This window comes from Cinclus cinclus, chromosome 13 (genome assembly GCF_963662255.1).
Source record: "Cinclus cinclus chromosome 13, bCinCin1.1, whole genome shotgun sequence".
Taxonomy (NCBI): Eukaryota; Metazoa; Chordata; class Aves; order Passeriformes; family Cinclidae; genus Cinclus; species Cinclus cinclus.
Window position 1 is genome coordinate 15,241,558 of NC_085058.1, and position 17,520 is coordinate 15,259,077.

At 41.4% G+C, this 17,520-nt stretch overlaps 1 protein-coding gene across 1 annotated transcript in view; it reads right to left on the bottom strand.

Annotated features, from left to right (window-relative positions):
• The window catches only part of AKAP13 (A-kinase anchoring protein 13), a 67,326-nt gene that overhangs the window by 39,039 nt on the left and 10,767 nt on the right, over positions 1-17,520 (bottom strand). The window contains exons 3-4 of the mRNA XM_062501148.1: positions 14,382-14,518; positions 7,511-7,854 (exon numbers count right to left, since the gene is read on the bottom strand). Coding sequence (XP_062357132.1) covers positions 7,511-7,854; positions 14,382-14,518 — 481 coding nt within the window. The remainder of the gene's footprint in view (positions 1-7,510; positions 7,855-14,381; positions 14,519-17,520) is intronic.

A 17,520-nucleotide genomic window follows, 5' to 3' on the forward strand; every position in this document is an offset into this window, starting at 1 on the left:
ATGTAGGTAGAAATCAGTCCCATTTCTACTGATTGTTTAGGACAGTAGAATACCTCTTTTTTACATTCCAAGGTGGCAACAATGATGCTACACAGCAGAGAAAAAAATCATGTGCTTGTGACAAAACTAGTTAAAACCAGCAAATATTATCCCATAGAAGAGTTATCAGTGATACTGGTCTGTAATTTGCTGATTGGCATATATTCACCAAACATAATTAAACTGTACCAGGAAGGGCAGGTTTACTTCTCAATATCTACTCTCCAGAAGAAGAGTTTCAATAGCTCCACCAGCAACAGCAGAAACTGCCAGAGAAAAGTTATAAAGCCATGAAATCTGGGGGACTGTCTTCCAAACAATACTGGGTAAAGATATGACCTGCAAACATTAACCTTAGTGCTGGGACTTTCTATAGAAGATACAAACTTAAAGAACCTGGGAAATTTTCATCTGTGGTGATCAGATTTTTTCAGATAGCGTTTTACACAATTAGTGTCTTTGAAGAAAAGCCTAGGTCTTTCAAGTTACAGAGAGCAAGTCTGTGTGAACTTGAATCATTTATGAGACTGATGTGGTACAGAGCACTGCTGAATCACATTTAATCTCATTTGATTCTTTGGCTGTCACAATTATCATTCTGATCACTGCTGTGGAAAAAAACCATGGCTTGAAGTCATCACGGAACAGAGCAGGTCAACCCAACAGTGCAGCTTCTTTAATGCCAGAGGCCAGTGGAAAGCAGCCACCACCTCCACCTGCAGCCCAGTTCTGAGGATCCACTCCCAAGAATAATTGCTGACAAAGCAGACCAAGCAAGCAAACACGTGCACGCTTCAGCCAGAGCAGCAGTGGAGGAGGCGATGCACGAGAAGCTGACGACAGGGTGTTTGCAGTGCTCCTGTGCTGCTGCACATTTATTCATACCATACCTTCTACAAGTAAAGTCAGGACCCATGGCAATGTACTGTACGCCTGAGGGACACCAGCTCAAACTAGGAACAGCAAAAGAGGCAAAGAAAGGAAAAGGGCAGTGATTATCGGATTGTTATGGAACATGGGGAACGTTAAAAGACTCTCACTCTCACATTTCTTAAAAAAAACCCCAACAAACTCAGAAATAATGCAGTAGCACACATCTGGGTGCACAAACACCCCACAGTGCCCCAAATGCCTGAGGTTAGCACTGAACAGGGAGCAGGACACCCCATGCTTCCCCCAGACAGACCCCATCAACGAGTATACAATGTACTGGAGAAAGTACTCCTTGTAGGGAGACAGGTTTTTGGGGAAAACAAGGCTAAAACATACCAAAGCCAATTTGTAAGTAATCATACACAGCCATTGTGTTAGTAATGATTAATATTTTCCTGGTAACTCTCATCCTCAAATCAGAAAAAGAATCCCTTACAGATATTTCATAGTGTAAGTCCATTCCATAGAAATATAAATAATCTCAGGCTATTCTTGGAAAAATAAGGAGAAAGACACATTCTTAAATGCTGCACAACCAGTCAGTGAAAGAGGCTGGACCAAAAAACCAGGGTAATCTTACTAATAACTTGGGATTACATCAAGAGTGCTTCTAACTAAAAAAACCTTTCAGCTTCCATTCCCCAAAAGAGTCCCAAAGTTGCATCATGAAAGACGTAAGAAATGCAAATACAGAATGCAAATATTTTGGTTGTTATTTTAGACTGCTTTTGGTATTTTTTCCTCTGTTAGCTCATGGCCCAAGTGCAGGTTTTGCAGAAACAGAGAAATCCATCTTTTTGTCAGCTATGACATTTATATGATCCTTAAATCCTGAAAAAGCTGTTCAGGAAGCATACATTGTCTGAAGGGAATTTTGCATAAGCACAAGTCCTGCTCCCAGGTGCTGGTCTGAGATCCATGCAAGGAGGGGACATGGCCAGAGCATGCTTTGCTCCATGACAGGAGCCTATGAAAAGGGCAGAACGAATTTAAGCCTTCCTGGACAAGGAATTGTGAGTGCCAGAAGCCTCTGAGGGCACAGATGAAGATTTAAACCCACTGAATGCATCATGTCATGCCAATTCCTCATATTGTTTCCACACACAGTGAAACACTGGAAATATTCTGGAAGAGTCTGACAATTGGAAACATTCTGGAAGAGTGTTCCATTGCAGAGTTTGGATAACTGCTGCCTTTTTTATAAAGGATGTTAACTGGGTAAAGATACACCCAAAGCTTTGCACCCAAAAGACCCCAAGTGTGCTTCACCAGTAGCTCTCAGCACAGTACTATAAACATTCTTCAAGAAAACATTCCTTCCCATACCATGCCAATATTTGCAACTACTTCATCATCCTTACCCAATTCAACCACAATGGCAGATGTTTAAGCATTATTGGGGATAGCAGGGACTAAATACTTGTGTGAACTCATACAGCAAACAAGTCCTGGCCACAGGACCCTGCTAGACACAGTCTACACTCTCAGGCCTGGGTTCATCCTCCCAGTGGGTCACTCAGACCTGCTCAGGGGCAAGTGAGAAAGCATCCCAAGGAAGGTGTCACACATGATTCCCCAGGCCATCTGCTTGTGGCCACAAGAGCACTGAACTTGGTGGACCCTTTGAGATTTGCCTTTGGCACCTTGCTTTCCAAAGCCACTCATTTTTGTTTGGTCCCTTTACAATCAAAGGAAAGAAGATTCTCATTAAAGAAATCATGTAATGTTTACACTAGACTTTCAAAGATGCCTCTATTCCTGACCACTGCCATATCATAGTGATGATCCCAAATGCTAAAACTGCAGGGGAGGGAAGTAGAAATGTAGAGGGAGGGAAGAAGAGCCTTACATATGCAGGAGGAAGCCTAGAAATGTTAAGATCTCCAAGAAGGAAGGAAGGGGATTTGTTGGCAAAGGCTGTGGTAAGCACTCTTGCAGAATCACAGTCCTGCAGGGGAGCCACCCACAGCCTGCTGGCAACACCATAAAATCCTAGAAAGATCAATGCAGAGCATGCAAAACTCCTTTATAGAAGACAGTTTAGGGAGGAGGAGGAGCTTTTATCTACATTAGCCTTGTGGGAGAGCATAAACTGCTGGAATCAGTTTCAACCTCCTGCTCCACAACTGGGGTTAGAGAGGATGATTCCAAAGTGGTTTAGAGACCAGAAAAAGTGAGAAAGTGTTCATTAAAGGATTCTCACACATTTCAGATATGACCAGGTATTCTAGATATTTCCTACATGTAAGCTCAGTGTTTCAGGATATTTTGACTCTAAATATCCTAACACAGCTCCTACAGAGGAGCCTTAAGAGACTGCTGATATAAAGAAGTTCATTTGAATGACAAGCACTGCACTACTTCCTGCAGTGATGCAAATGAAGTGACTTCTTAGAAGTGAAAAAGCATGTTCTTTCTTCTGCCTTTTTTAAAAATGCTTTTTTAAGAGTGTTCCTTTGAACTGCACAGTGCTGCTAGGGTTCACTGAGGCTGATGCATGGTGAGGCACGGTCATTTTTTTTGGTCATAACAACACGGTAGCATTCTTTTCACATGTGGGAATGTGTTAGTTTGTTTACACACACAGCACCCCATCCACATCCCAAGTGAAGTGAAATCCCGAGTTAACCTGGCACAGGAGGGGAGGTAGCAGGCTATGGGAGGTGAGACAAGGTTGAACCACTGAGGACAGAAGTTCAACTTCTCTTTTTTCTTCAGCCTAAAATGTCCAAGTGTGGACTGTCCACATCTGCTGTGTCAAAAATTAAGTATCCTCTTTTATATACTAATAGCCAATGCAAAGGTTACATGAGTGGAACTTCATATCTGTGGGATGGATGAGAAACTGAAAGTTTGTTATAGAGAGGAAAAACACATGGAAGTAAAGAGAAAAACACACCTTATTTTCTATTTTTTAGGAAGATGATTATAAAAACCATCAAAGGAGGAAAATTAAAACTATTTAATTCAACCAGCTGCATATCTGCAGAGTGTTCTCCAACTCTAAGATTGTGTCTGACTCATCCCCTCCCCCAGCTGACCCTCCTGCAAGTCCTGCCAGGAGCCTCTGATGTGCTTTCAATCCAAATCACACACATGCTCCCAGGAAAACCACTCTTTTAACCAACTCTAAATCTTACACATGGCAAAGGCCAACAAAACCATATCTCAGATTTCTCTTCATTATTAATATAATGTCCTGGAGAAAACAGCTCGAGCATGTGCTCTGTGGGGCACAAAACCTGCCCTGGGTCAGGCTGGAGAGAGAAAGCAGCCAGGTGGGATGCACAGCTCTAATGCCAACACTTCCAGAGGTACTACAGGTTTACTAACATGAGAGGATGGAGTTAGTAGACATTCAAACACAAAACAGACACATTAGTTGGCTTTGTACCTTCTCCTATGAATGGGAGGCTTCTTTATACCATCCCCCAGAATTCGCATTGAACTGAAAATGAATCATGGAGAATGGTCAGCAGCTTGAATGAAAAAAATTAATTAACAAATGGCAGCTAAAGGATTAATATCCCAAACACACAGACAAGAGGGAATGGACATACAGGGAAAACACAAAATGAAATACAAAAGGAAGTGATGAGTCTCTGTGTTTCTCCTCTCTTCTGCAAATAAATGTGGGGTTTGGTTGGCTTTATTTTGTACAGAAAGAAGGCTGCACAGGTATTGACCACATTGAAACTTTACTGCTGCCAAAGCCAGGCCAGTTTAAAGTTTAGATAAGGCCAAACTCTTTGACAGAAGCTGTTAGCAACAGTGATTAACACCAGCTCCAGTTTTGCAGTACTTAATCCATCAGTGAAACATGAGGGTGTTTCTTTCCCCACAAAACGCAGCTCTCTGGACGTTTAACACACTGCAGCATTGCTGAAAGACAGGCATTTCAAATCTGCTACCAATGTCAGGAATGAACTGAAGGATGAACATCCTTCCGTGCAGCCCTGTTGGTTTTCTTCGCATTACCTGTGAAGTGCATTTCAGGAAAGATGGGAAGCAAAGGGGAACTGAACATTTTTTCACATTTCATTTAAGAATTCTTTTTCTTGATCTTTTCTGTGAACAAACTTTTATGCTCATCCCCCTTAAAAACAGAAAACTCATAACAGTGGAAAAGATAAAATTTTACAAAAGGCTGATTTTTTTCTTTTTCCTGTAGGCTTTTTAGATCCTCTATCAGCACCTCTATCTAAGCTTGACTTAGCTATCTTTGTCATCAAGGTTAGGACTATTTTTGGTGTGGATGGGGGCTGCAAGTCCTTGCTGGGGCAGGAAGCCCCTCTCAGAGCTCAGCTGATGGTGCACTCTGTCACCTCATTCCTCCTCCTGATGCATAGCCCAGCTCTGATCCTTGGGCTAGTTTTGGTGGCAATTACACTTTATTTGGTTATTTTTCTCCTCATTTAGTGAATGCAAGCTGCTCATCTACAGAGCAGAGAAGTGCCATGGGTGGCCAGAGGAGGGGTGGGAGCACAAAGGGTGGTGGGAGCAGCACAGATCCAGCCCATCAGCAGGACAAACCTCAGCCAAGGCTTGTGTTCAGTGTTACTCCACTTGGAAGGTTTGCAAAAGTCAAGTTGCAATAAGGACTTTCCCCCTTCAACTGGAAAAGCACCTACTGCATATGAAAGAAATGAATAAGCAAACACTCCGAATTTAACTGATTTGAGTAAAAGTCACTTGTTTGCACTTCACTTCCTCGGTATTTGTTGTTTCTCACTTAGCAACAAGTCTCAACATCACAACAGCCACATAAGAAAAGAACAAAGAAAAGAACAAAACGACACAGCAAATAACCCAAATTCCTTTCTAAAAGAAGCATAAAAACAAACATGAATCTAATCAGCACCACAGACCCACCCAGCTTTTCTTTTTTAATTACTCTACATGACAGCTATCCTTATGTAGCTGCAGCTGTATGTGAGAACATACCAGAATTAGTTCCTTTAACTCAGATTTTCTTACATTTACAATGAATGTATTTTCCCCATATCAGAAACTGTCTCCAAAGTGTGATGCAGGAGAATTTAACCCCTGTTCAGTGTTAGCAGTGACTGCCAGCTATGCAGTTTATTACCCTCAGAAATCCTTATGCATCAAGCCCTACACTTAAAAATAAATCTCCCCAAATGAGTTAATGAGCTTATGGACTCATTCTGTCATAAACCTGAAGGTGTGCTGACTGTTTAGTCACTTTTAAAAATTGATAGGCATTACTTCTTTAAATATTACCTGGGGATCAGGAATGAAGCCAAAAAAGGTGACAGTGTTAAACAACAACAATCATAGTATTTTTTCACTGTATGTTACTTAGAGGATCCTGAATGGTTTTCAACATTGACTTTAAAACCTGAAGGGTCTACAGTATTCCTTTAGTGACACCCACAACTGCTGTGTGTAAAGGATGCATACATTCCTGATGGGAGGCTGCTGCCTCTCCCTGGATTATCCAAAGGGGTCAGTAACCATTTTCAGGAACCCTTTGTGAGTGGTCACTTTTAATTTAACACCATCCAGCCCCACATGCAATGGCTCTGATTCTGTTAAGAGCAGAATGTTTGCCATGAGGACCCAACAGGCAGCCAGAGAGTGGCAGTGCCCTGCACATCTGGGCCTGCAGCCTTTGTGAGCTGTAGGGAGATATGGCACCCTGACCCTGCTAAAGCAACTGGCAATTCCTGCTCTGAGAGCATTAAAGCACATTAAAAACACTGGCCAAACCTCCACTGGGCTCAGAATACACAGAGTTTGGCCCCAATCAACCCACAGCCCAAATGCTGAACAGTGCAGGGCATGGCAGGGAGCCTCACACCAATTACTACTTTTTGGTGTGCATCTTCCTTTATTTCATCTTCTTCGCCACTGAAATGGGGGACTGAGCAACTTTTCTTCCCACAGTCACTTGACACCAACATGGACAAACTCACATGGCTTGTACACCTCTCCCTCTTGTACCTTCTGAAAGAACAGATGGGAAAAGTTCTCTTTTGAATCTTCCCAAAAAACAAAACAGGGACATCGGTGATGAATTAGGTGAAATTTACTGTCCATGAGAGACTGAGGTGGAAACAATTCTGTGAAACAGGGAGGACCCATCTCACCATTATGAAGAGCTTCCACAGAATTCTTTAAAAGCCCTGTGCCTGTGTTATCTCCTAATACAATCAAAGCAATAATGATCATGTTTACTCTGTGGTCAGTGAGATTTAACACTCCAATAATTCCTTTTTACAGAAAGGGGTGGTGACAGTTCTAATGGAAGACCTGTCCCGAGGTAATTCCATTTACCCCGGATAGCTCAAGCATATTGTAGGTATTATGTACATTAATCCAGAAAGTTAATTTAAGAAAAACCAAACAAACATACATTAGGAGATTGTCTTAAACCTCTTCAAACGAAAAAGAAATAATCAAAAGTGACAGTCCTCGCTTCTGATAAACTCTTCAGTTTTATCATGCCAGGTTTAAATCTCAGATAAATATGCACGAGTGGGTGCAGAGTAAATGAAAGCAGCTCTCCACTCACCTCCTCTGATTGATTTCTGCCTCGTTGGTGGCGTTCTTGCCCGGGCCCCAGCTGTGCCGACGGAAAGGAGACAGCGGCCGCATGGAGCTGCGCAGGACGGAGGAAGGAGCGGGCACGTCCGTGATGCTGTCCAGCTCCTCTTCCTTCTCTCCTCCCTCTGAGGATACCATGTTGGTGCAGCTGCCATCCAGGCTGTGCCTGTCCTTGGGCTGGCTGAAGCTCCCCGTGGGTGGGAAGGGGAGGGATGTGTCGCTGCCCAGGGATGAGTTCCTCTCCAGGGACATGGTGTCATCTGCAGAGGAGCTGGAGCTGGTGACATCGCACACAGACTGCTCCTCCTCAGGCTGCTGGCAGTGAGAAAAATTGAAAGTAAGTTCAAGTAGAATCACAGACTGGTTCAGGTCGGAAGGGACCTCTAAAGGTGAGCTAGTCCAACACCCTTGCCATGGGCAGGGACATTGCTCACTAGATCAGGTTGTTCAGAGACCCATCCAGCCTGGCCCTGAACACTTTCAATGAAGTGAATACATTTAATGTTTTAAATAAATGCGAATATTTTACATTTCACGTGAGCTGAGCGATGTCTTAGTTGATGGCGTAAGGCAAATTAACCATCATAGAACTGAGACTTTTTGCTCTGGTTTCAAAATAGATTGAAATGCTCTGCAGGGTGATCTCTTCCACCCCACAAGTCCCTGGCTGCCATTACCAGGCTCCCAGTTCAGATCCTCTGCCTGCCTTCCTCTCCCCAGTTCTGTATTTCATCCTGCACAGCAAACCCTGCTCCTGTCACCATTTCTGGCCAAACCTGTTATCAATCATGGTGCCATAAAACTGCCAAAGCTTTACTGAGAGCAAGTAATGGGGAAGGGGGTTATCACAACTCCTGATGACAAACTCCAGCCTCTCCTGTGGGACTGGGATGGGCTCGTAGAACTCAAGGACAACACACTCTTCCACTGCATCAGGCAACAAAAAAGGGAGAATTATTCAGTAGCAGAAAACAGACAGAAAAAAAAAAAAAGCTTAATTCCCCATCCTCAACTACTTTCCATTAAGCAGAGAGATAATACCAGGGTTTGCAGCATTTTTCAAATCCAACTGTCATAAAAAAATACTGTTCTGCAGGAACAGCCGCCCTGTATTAGAGATTTTGAGTCATACTGTAATTTTTGGGTTTAATTTGCTTCAAAAGCAGTATGTAGAAGCCAAACTGGTTCTCTCTGGCCGAAGGCCATACGCTGACAACACAGCCCCAGAAGAGCCCTCGTTCCCTGTGGCCACAAGCACCTCTCTGACATCACCTCCAGTCTGAAATGGTGTTTGCCCCGAGGGACTGACACGGGAAATTTCAATTTATCCTCCTGCAGAGCCCTGTGCTGTATCACTTACAATAAGAACAGGCAGAGTGCTCTGTCAGGCCCTGCACAACAGAGCCTTCAGCAAAGCCCCCGTGGTTAACTGAACTCACACAGTGGGCTCAGGGGGCTGGGCAGGAGCTGAGTGCTCCAGGGGCTGCAGGCTGTCAGCAGGCATTTGGCAGAAGACAACTGGATACAAAATCCTGTTCTTGGAAAGGAAAGATGGGCATCAGACCCCAAGGAGGGAAGGAAGAGCAGGAGCTGTGCTAAACAGTCCAGAGACTTTTGTTTTTCTGTATTTTATTTGATGAACACATATTATAAGCTATATGCTTTTTTTTTGTTGTTATTTATTTAACTGAACAAAAAGAAATTGAGATATTAAAAAAGTCTTCTAATTGAATATTGCACTACTCAGAGATGTTTCAAGCACAGCTGTTTTTTATTCTTAGTTCAGATTAACAGGTACACAATAATGTTTCCAAGATGGTTTAACTAAATGTTCCCACACTGTTTCCCTTCCCATGTCCATCAATGGGAATCAGAGGGGGAAACAAAAAAAGACAGCATCCACAGCACAACACCAAAGTACAAGAACCTTTTAAACACTAAGCAGCAAAACCCACACTAAAAATATATATCTCCAAAAACATTCACTTCATGTTAAGGTATGTCAAATATTAATAGTGACTTTCAGAAAATTATGTTCTGTAAACTAGTAAACTTTTGGATTTGATATATTTGAATAGGAAGTCACCCCAAGACAGGTTTAAAGAAAAGAGAACTGAAATGGAAGCCCTGTGAAGTTTCTGATGATGTTCAGCAGTATTCAAGATAATCTGATATTTGTGTGAGTCATGGTGAGAGCTTACTGAATTGCTTAAATACAGACAAATCAAGTAGTCATTACGTGGATAACACTCCTACAGTGGAGGAAACAGTCTGCCACTTTTCTTAGACAGGAAAGTAACTGTCAGGCATTAGATCAGAATGGATGGGGCTTTGGAGCAACCTGGTCTAGTGGAAAGTGTCCCTGCCCATGGCAGGGGGGTGGAACAAGACGAGCTTTAAGGTCCCTTCCAACCCAAACCATTCTGTGATTCTGGGGCTGGGGCAGCAGAGCAGGAGAGGAGAGGACTGCCTTCACTCCATCAGCTGTGCCATGTATGGGACAGTTTGGAAACTTTCAATCTGGATGCAAATCTAGAAACAACAATGCAGAACACCAAATTATATAGGGAGGAATTAAGAGTAAAAAGAGGAGTTTTTATTTCCCAGATGAGAATACTGCTGCAGTTTGAAATGCAGAACAAAACCCACTTCCCTAACAAGGAAGATGTGGGGCTTTTATCACAAAATGCAGTTCAAGGAGATGTTTGAAATAAGAGAAATACATTTGGTCCATTTTAACTTTTACCTTGAGCATTCGACTGACGACAGCACACAATAAACAACTCCCTTGAACTTGTGGCCCACGCTTATTCTTCTAAAAATATTCTGCCGTCATTTCAATTATTTTTTTTTTTTGAAACAAAGGAAAACAGTTAGTATGAAAGATGACTCTGTCTAAAAAATGCCAAATGTGGCTGACACATCTAAAACATCTATATTGTAGTCACCACTGCAAAAATTTAGCTATCTGGCCAGTAAATATGCATTGCTCTGTAATCTTGTTTGAGTAAGTAAATATCATGTTTGCAGAACAGAATGTGTTCTTTTCTTACAGGAAAAATGAAACATTAAAGAAGTACTAATTTTATTCAAGTTAGGCTTGCTGGATTGTACCTCAATAAATTCAGGACTTAACTGTGACCATAAACCTCATGGCCAAAAAGAGCCTTTACAGACGTTTGCTAAGGGCATTTTCTTTGCCCTCAGTATTTGCTGAGAAGCTTCAAAGAAAAAATAAGATAAGGTATAAAAGTGAATATTCTGAGAAAGGACATATGTACTTCTCTATGAAGAGGGATAACAAAAATCACTGGCATTATACACTGGGGGTATAAAACAACTTCTTCAACTAAATCCCTCCACTACAGGAGGTCTCGATAAGGGAAATTAAAGAGTTCTTTCAATCACTTCCACAATGACAACATGCAAAGTGATGACACACACACTTTCTCAAAGAAGGTCATTAAAGGTGTTAGAGTATTTTAAAAAAGAAGATGAAATAAAGTAAACATTGGAATCCTGAAGTTTATTTGGAATACCATTCCACTAAAGGAGTCAATACCTTTAGCTGGCTTGATATATAATCCAGCGGAGTAATTTTTTCTTTAGATTTGCCTATGTCTCCAGGTTCCCTAAAATTAACCTCAACAGTGGCCTTCTATTGATTATTTATCATAACTTTTATGATTTGGAGTGGAAGTGAAAGCCTTTGCCTTAAAACTTTTATTCCTTTGGGTTTGTTTTTTCTGCACAGGTTTTATTTTTTTTTTTGTTTGTTTGCCCTTTTTTTTTTTAGATACACAACAACTCTGAAAAAATAAATACAAAACATTTATGTATTTGTGTATTTCCTCTGAGCAAAACAAAACAAAGGCAGAAATTAAACAAAATTCAAGATACTAAGTCGCAACCCTTTCCTTTGGCAATGATCTGTGGGTTCTTGACTGCCTTCATCTGAATCATTTCCCAAGAGGGACATTAAAAAGCTTCCCAGTAATGCTGGACTTCGGTGGCTGGTTAACAGTTAAGATGAGCAAAGCATATGGGCTCCACCCCAGGATGCTGCCAGATGATTGTGAGAAATGACCTTGTGCAGCATTAATCATTTAAGAAGGAGGATGCTGCAAAGCCTGCCCAGATGCCTGTCTGGGACAGAGAGGGAAAAGCAGGATGACGAGGACATGGGAATGAGGTGCTGATGCAAAAAAAAAAAAAACAAAAAAAAAAAAACAAAAAAAAAAAAAAAAAAAAAAAAAAAAAAAAAAAAACATTTTGCTGAACCCATAGACTTGGAAGCAACTTTTGCATCTCAGTGACAGCCTGTAAAGTCTGAAAAAAAGGGCAGGTTTTAGTGTTAAAGCTCCCTGAACCCGACAGCTCATGTTCCACAGCTCAGCACACATCCTTGGGAGAGAGAAAGAAACAAAACAAGCACAGGAGAAGGGAAGAAGGTGGGACAGGAGCACACACCAAACACCAGGGACAGGGTAAGGCACCTGCAGATTTTGTGACCCCACAGACCCCAGTTCTTCATGGTCCTGGGACAGAACCAGGGCTATCAGTCTATGAATTTCAAGTGATGCCTTAGGAAGCAGCCCAAACACCCTGGACTGACAGCAACTTGCTCTTCCTACATTTATTTTAATTCATTATGCTGTTAAAAAAGGAGATGTTTTTACAATAAAACAAAACAACTCCAGTAGACGGAAGTTCAACTCTTGCTGCACAGAAAGGGGAAACAAGAACAGAACTAGTAATAACAATAATCACCATGACAGTGAAAGGTTTGAGATCCTCTTTTTGTTCATAAACATATTCTGTCTCTTCCCAATTTGATATGGAAACTGTACTATTTCACAGGTTTATAAATAATCAACTACAGCCAAGACAAGCATCTTACAATATTTTGGACGAAAGATTACAGCCACCACTAATTTTGGTGGTCATTAAAAATATCTATAATTTGCATTTCTACCACCTGGCTTCAGTACTGTAAAAATCAAAAAAGATTTCATTAAGGAACAAGCTTGCAACACTAAATTAGCTTTTCTGGTCCTTTAGAAATAACTTTAACTGTAGAAAAAATACTCAGATAAATCCTGAGAAAAGAGACAAGGAATCAAATTGATCAGGAAAACAAAAACAAAGCAACTGAGGCTGAGATTAGCTTTGAATAACTTCCTAAACTCAACTCAGGAATCTTTTGAAGCCATTTGAAGACAAAGTTTGCAACCCACTGCATAATGAGAACAGGGCAAAGGCCAGTAAATCAAGAAATTCCCTTTCTACAAAGAAAAAAATTCCTGCCTCTGCCATCTCAATGGAGACATTGGCAACTGAAGATCTGCTTTCCCCACCACCTCCTCTCTTTGCTATGGCATCCCTGCTACACTGCACTGCCTATTCTGATTACACTTTAATCTGAAGAAAGAAACTTTCCACATAAGAAAGGGGAAAAGCTAAAATTCTGTATAATATAAAATTTGCTGTGTTCCCACTGAAGTCTTCTCCCACACTTTCCCATACAAGCATTAAATCAGGCTCAAATGGCAGCTGGCTGTGTCAATGCTGTCACTCTACACATGGGAACTGAGACAGCCTGCTCTGCCAAACAGCCTTGTACTCTGACACTCCAGGTCCTTTTGACAGTAGGATGGGAAAGGGTGAGGCTGGTGAGCTCTGTGCCCTACCACGTGCATTAAAGATGACTTTACTGATCATTTATAGCACATGAGATCACTTAGTCTGGGCTGTGGTGTTTCCCATCCTGCTGGAAAATATTCACCACCATCTGATTCGATTTCAGCAGACAGAATTCTGTTGCATTCAATAAATTTCTCAAAAAGCCATTGTGAAAGCTACTCTGAGAGTTAAGTTTTTCAGAGTAGGAGCTGTGCCTGCTCAAACCTGTGAGCTGCAGCTGAACCAAACAATGGGATTTCATGGAGACCACGGTGATGGCTGCTCTAAAGCAGGGTCACATCCCTTTTGATTCTACATCATCATATTCTCTCTGGATGCTTTTTCATCATCTGCTTATGGCAAGAAGAATCCAAATAGCCAGCAAGTCGATTCTTCAAGAGCAAAAACCTAATGACCTCCTGAATAAATTCAGGCTGCTCTGACGTAGATGCAAAAGACTGATGCCAAAGGGAGGCATCCTCTGCTCAGGAGGCCAGCTCTGTCTCTCAGGTCTCTCCCACTCCTGAGCAACGCAAAGGGCACAGGGATGACTAAGGTTAGCAGTGACTTCTGTTGTTGATTTTAAGCAAACTTGAAAACACTTTCATTCTACTTGTACGCAAACAGGCATTAGAGATATGTCGCCAAGGCAACAAAACTATTCCCTGGAATTGGCCTGAAGTATTTAGAATGAGTGTTTCCTTCCTATGACTCTGAATTTACAGAAAAACACTGGTTCCTCTGAGCATTACACCATATAAATCTGAAGGTGTCACAGAGGTCACAGTTTGCTGGAGAAAAGCTCTTTGTTACATGAGTTAAAGATGGATTTCATATTGTCTGTGCAATCCCTAATGACCTCGCAAGAAAATCCACATCTTCAACCATTCCTCTGGTGTCTGATTTACTTTTGGACACACAAAATTACTTCAATTTTTTTAACCATTGGGGGCTGCACAGCTTTTGGAATTCTGCTGCAAGCAAATACATCCCTCATGTTGCTTCATCTGCAGAGGAGACCAGATCCTTCCTATCTATTCGGTTCCAGGATAATCACTTCCAGGTTTCCAACTCACCAGTGAAACCAAGATGATCTGTGTGTGCTGCATGGGTTTATCAGGGGCTTTTATAACCACATCCCAGTGAGGCTTTCTTACCTTCCCAAAGACAAGGTCTTCCATCCCATCACCAGTCAAGGGGAAGAGGTCAGATTCACTCCCAGACTCTCTTTTAAGACCACCCTGTGATGAGGCACACACTCTGCTCAGCCCATCCTCCAAGAAGTTGTCACATTCTGCAGGAGCAAAAAGCACAGAGAGTCACAACATGAGGCTTTCTGTAACATCCACACAGCAGACTTGCATTCCTTCAGTGAATTCCAGGATTTAAAACACATAGCTTTTCAAATAAAGCTTTATAAATTCATTCACCTCCCAAAAACTGCCTGTGAATTCTCAAATGATTTATTCCAGAGTTTGAAACTCCTTTTTAAGTGCATCACTGAAGTACATGGTGCAAACTGAAATTCTGCATGGGACAGCTGTAAACATTTGTGGTTTGAGGTGCTGATAAATATACTATATATGATGTATCACATACTGTGCATAATGGGACTTTTCTATCAACTGAAACAACTGCAAAATTAGATTAATATTCAATGAATATAAAAATATAACTTGTCAATATTTGCCTTCTTTGTCAAAGAATCAATTCCCTCTAAATGCTAAGATGATTTAGTGCATATTTGGACAATTATTTGATTTCTTCTTCTACACTCCTTACTGAAAAAGCACTAGTGTGAATTCCATGACAAGCTTTACTTTTTCAAGATTCAGAAATTAATTGATTTTTTTAAAAACTCTCAGCTTTTGTAACTCCTGACATTGAAATATAAGTATGTTGCATCTCTTTCTCTTCATTTCTCAAATGCTTCCAGCTGTTTGCACTGGGTTAATCAGGACTACAGAACTGGACTGCAGCCCTTGCAAAAGCCCTCTTTCCAAAACCTTTAACAGACAAGTATTTGCCTAGCAAATGCTTGTACATATTTTATTTGTTCACCCTTCAGGCAAAAGTATTAATAACAATTTTGGCAAAAAATTGAACACTCAAATTTCCCAGCTCAAAATATTTTCTAATTATTAGTTTGATTTTTTTTTTTTTTTTAAAGAAAGGTGCTGTTTTGCACCTCCTCTAAGTAAACAGATCCAAAATATGCTCAGCTGTCTGGAGAAGAACCCAGGCAATAAAATATCAGTTCACTCCTAAATTATACCTCACTAACTCCATCCTTGGTGACTTCAAGCTTAAACATCAGTGAAAGGATGACAGGTTTGGGGACCATAAAGTCACCTCTTTGCCTTCCCCATCCTTAATCTGTGCCTGACAGCAGCTATGGAACACCTCAGCCACATCCCAACTGATGAGAGTGACTGCACTTCTGGAGAAAATATCATTTCTTTGATAGTGATGGGGCTGTCCCCATTTAGGGCAGGGGGAGTCGAAGCCAGTCGGAAACCCCATTAGCCCATAGAGGAATTTCCACACTGTGGAGAATTGGAGAAGCACTTACTGGATGCTGCAGCTGCTCCTGTTCCCCTTTCAGTAAACCTGGAAAATCTGAACTGCTTTTCCATCACGGAGGGGGAGAAGGGAGGGGAGAGAAGAAGGGGGAGATGAAGGGAAAGAAGAGACGGAGCAGCTGCGAGGCCACGGGCCAGGTGCTGTTCCTCCAGCTGGCAGCCAGCACAGCATGTCCACAGCCCAGACTGAAAAACAAAGGAGCTCCAGCCACGTTCCACTGGAAAATCAGTGGGGACAGCTCAGATGTGCTCAGGGAAGGCTACCTCACCCTGAGGGATAAAGCATGAGAGAGGCAGTGAAGCCTCCTCTGGAGGAACCTCCCAGGGGCAGAGGAGATGAAGCAGAGGGGAAGAAGGATGAGGAGCAGGGTGATAGGGACCCCTCCACACACCTCAGCTCATTTGTGCTGAGAAACTCATTCCCAAGCCCTCTCTTCCCTACACTCTCTCTTATTTTTGGTTGGAGGTGAGCATATTTTCTCCATTTTCTCGCTCCTCTTTTCTCAGTTTGCTGGGTTTCTTTTGAATTGCACAGGTGCTGCACAGAACCAGGCTCTGTGTCTCACACCCCTGGCGACACTTGTGTGCATAATATAAAGGCAAAAAAATACAGAGCAAAAAGCCCTAGGAAGAACATTTCCAAGCAATCTCTTCTGTACGTTTTCCAAATTCTTGTGTCCTCCAAGCCAGGACTGAGCCCTTCAATTCCATGCTGATAACTACGTATCTGCTACGGTCCTCTGCACATCTAATTTCAAAAGCAGTGACAGAAAATCAGAAGCTCCAATTTCTGGAGTTACCTTCTAAGATCTGAGGTCTCTGTCCTTGCAAGTCATTTCAGCAGATGAAAAAGGCCTAATTCCTCATCAACCTTATCCTTATGTATTTTTAAGTCAGCCACATTGACAGCTTGTGGTTTTATTGCTGTTAAGTGTTGCCAGATTTTTCTTGCCCTCTCTACACTGTCCAGAACCACAGAGCAGCAGGAGGATGCCTGTCAGTAACAATATTATTTCTAGAAAGGCCAGAACCTGCATAACCTGAGATCTTTCTGCTGCTTCAGTCCATCTGCAGAGCACATTTACTTAAAAACCTATCTCTTTATGTGTGTGTTACAGACATATATAATGTTCATAAAAATATTAATTTTATAGATTATTACTTATAATTATTAATATATTACATTATATATTAATATACTATATATTTAGACAGTATAATTATTAATATAAGTTGATGTATATACAGCTACCTAATTACATAATTAATATTATATTTCTATAGTGTAATATTGCATTAGATAATTAATAGGTGTGCAACTGATAGTGATCCACAGGAATACATGATTATATATTTGGCAAGTCAAATGAGTCCATGTAGTTTTGCAGACAAATGGTGTGCAGTAACTATTGCCTGAAGCATAAAAATACTGTACCAAGAGGCAAAGGATTCACAGATACAATTTGTAAAGAAGAGACATAGCAATACCACAGGTTCTCTTGCAAAAACACTCTTGAAACAGCTATTGCTGTTTATGACTCTTCTGTAAAGGGCAGTATTTTGTTTGTTTGTTTGTTTGTTTTTAATAAAAAAGCACTTATTTAACTTCAATGTGAGCTAAAAGTTCTATTTAGGATAAACTCCTCAGGTCACTAGACCAGACTATCGCTTCTTAGCCTAACAATCTAAAAGACTGAGTTTAGATTTCACATTG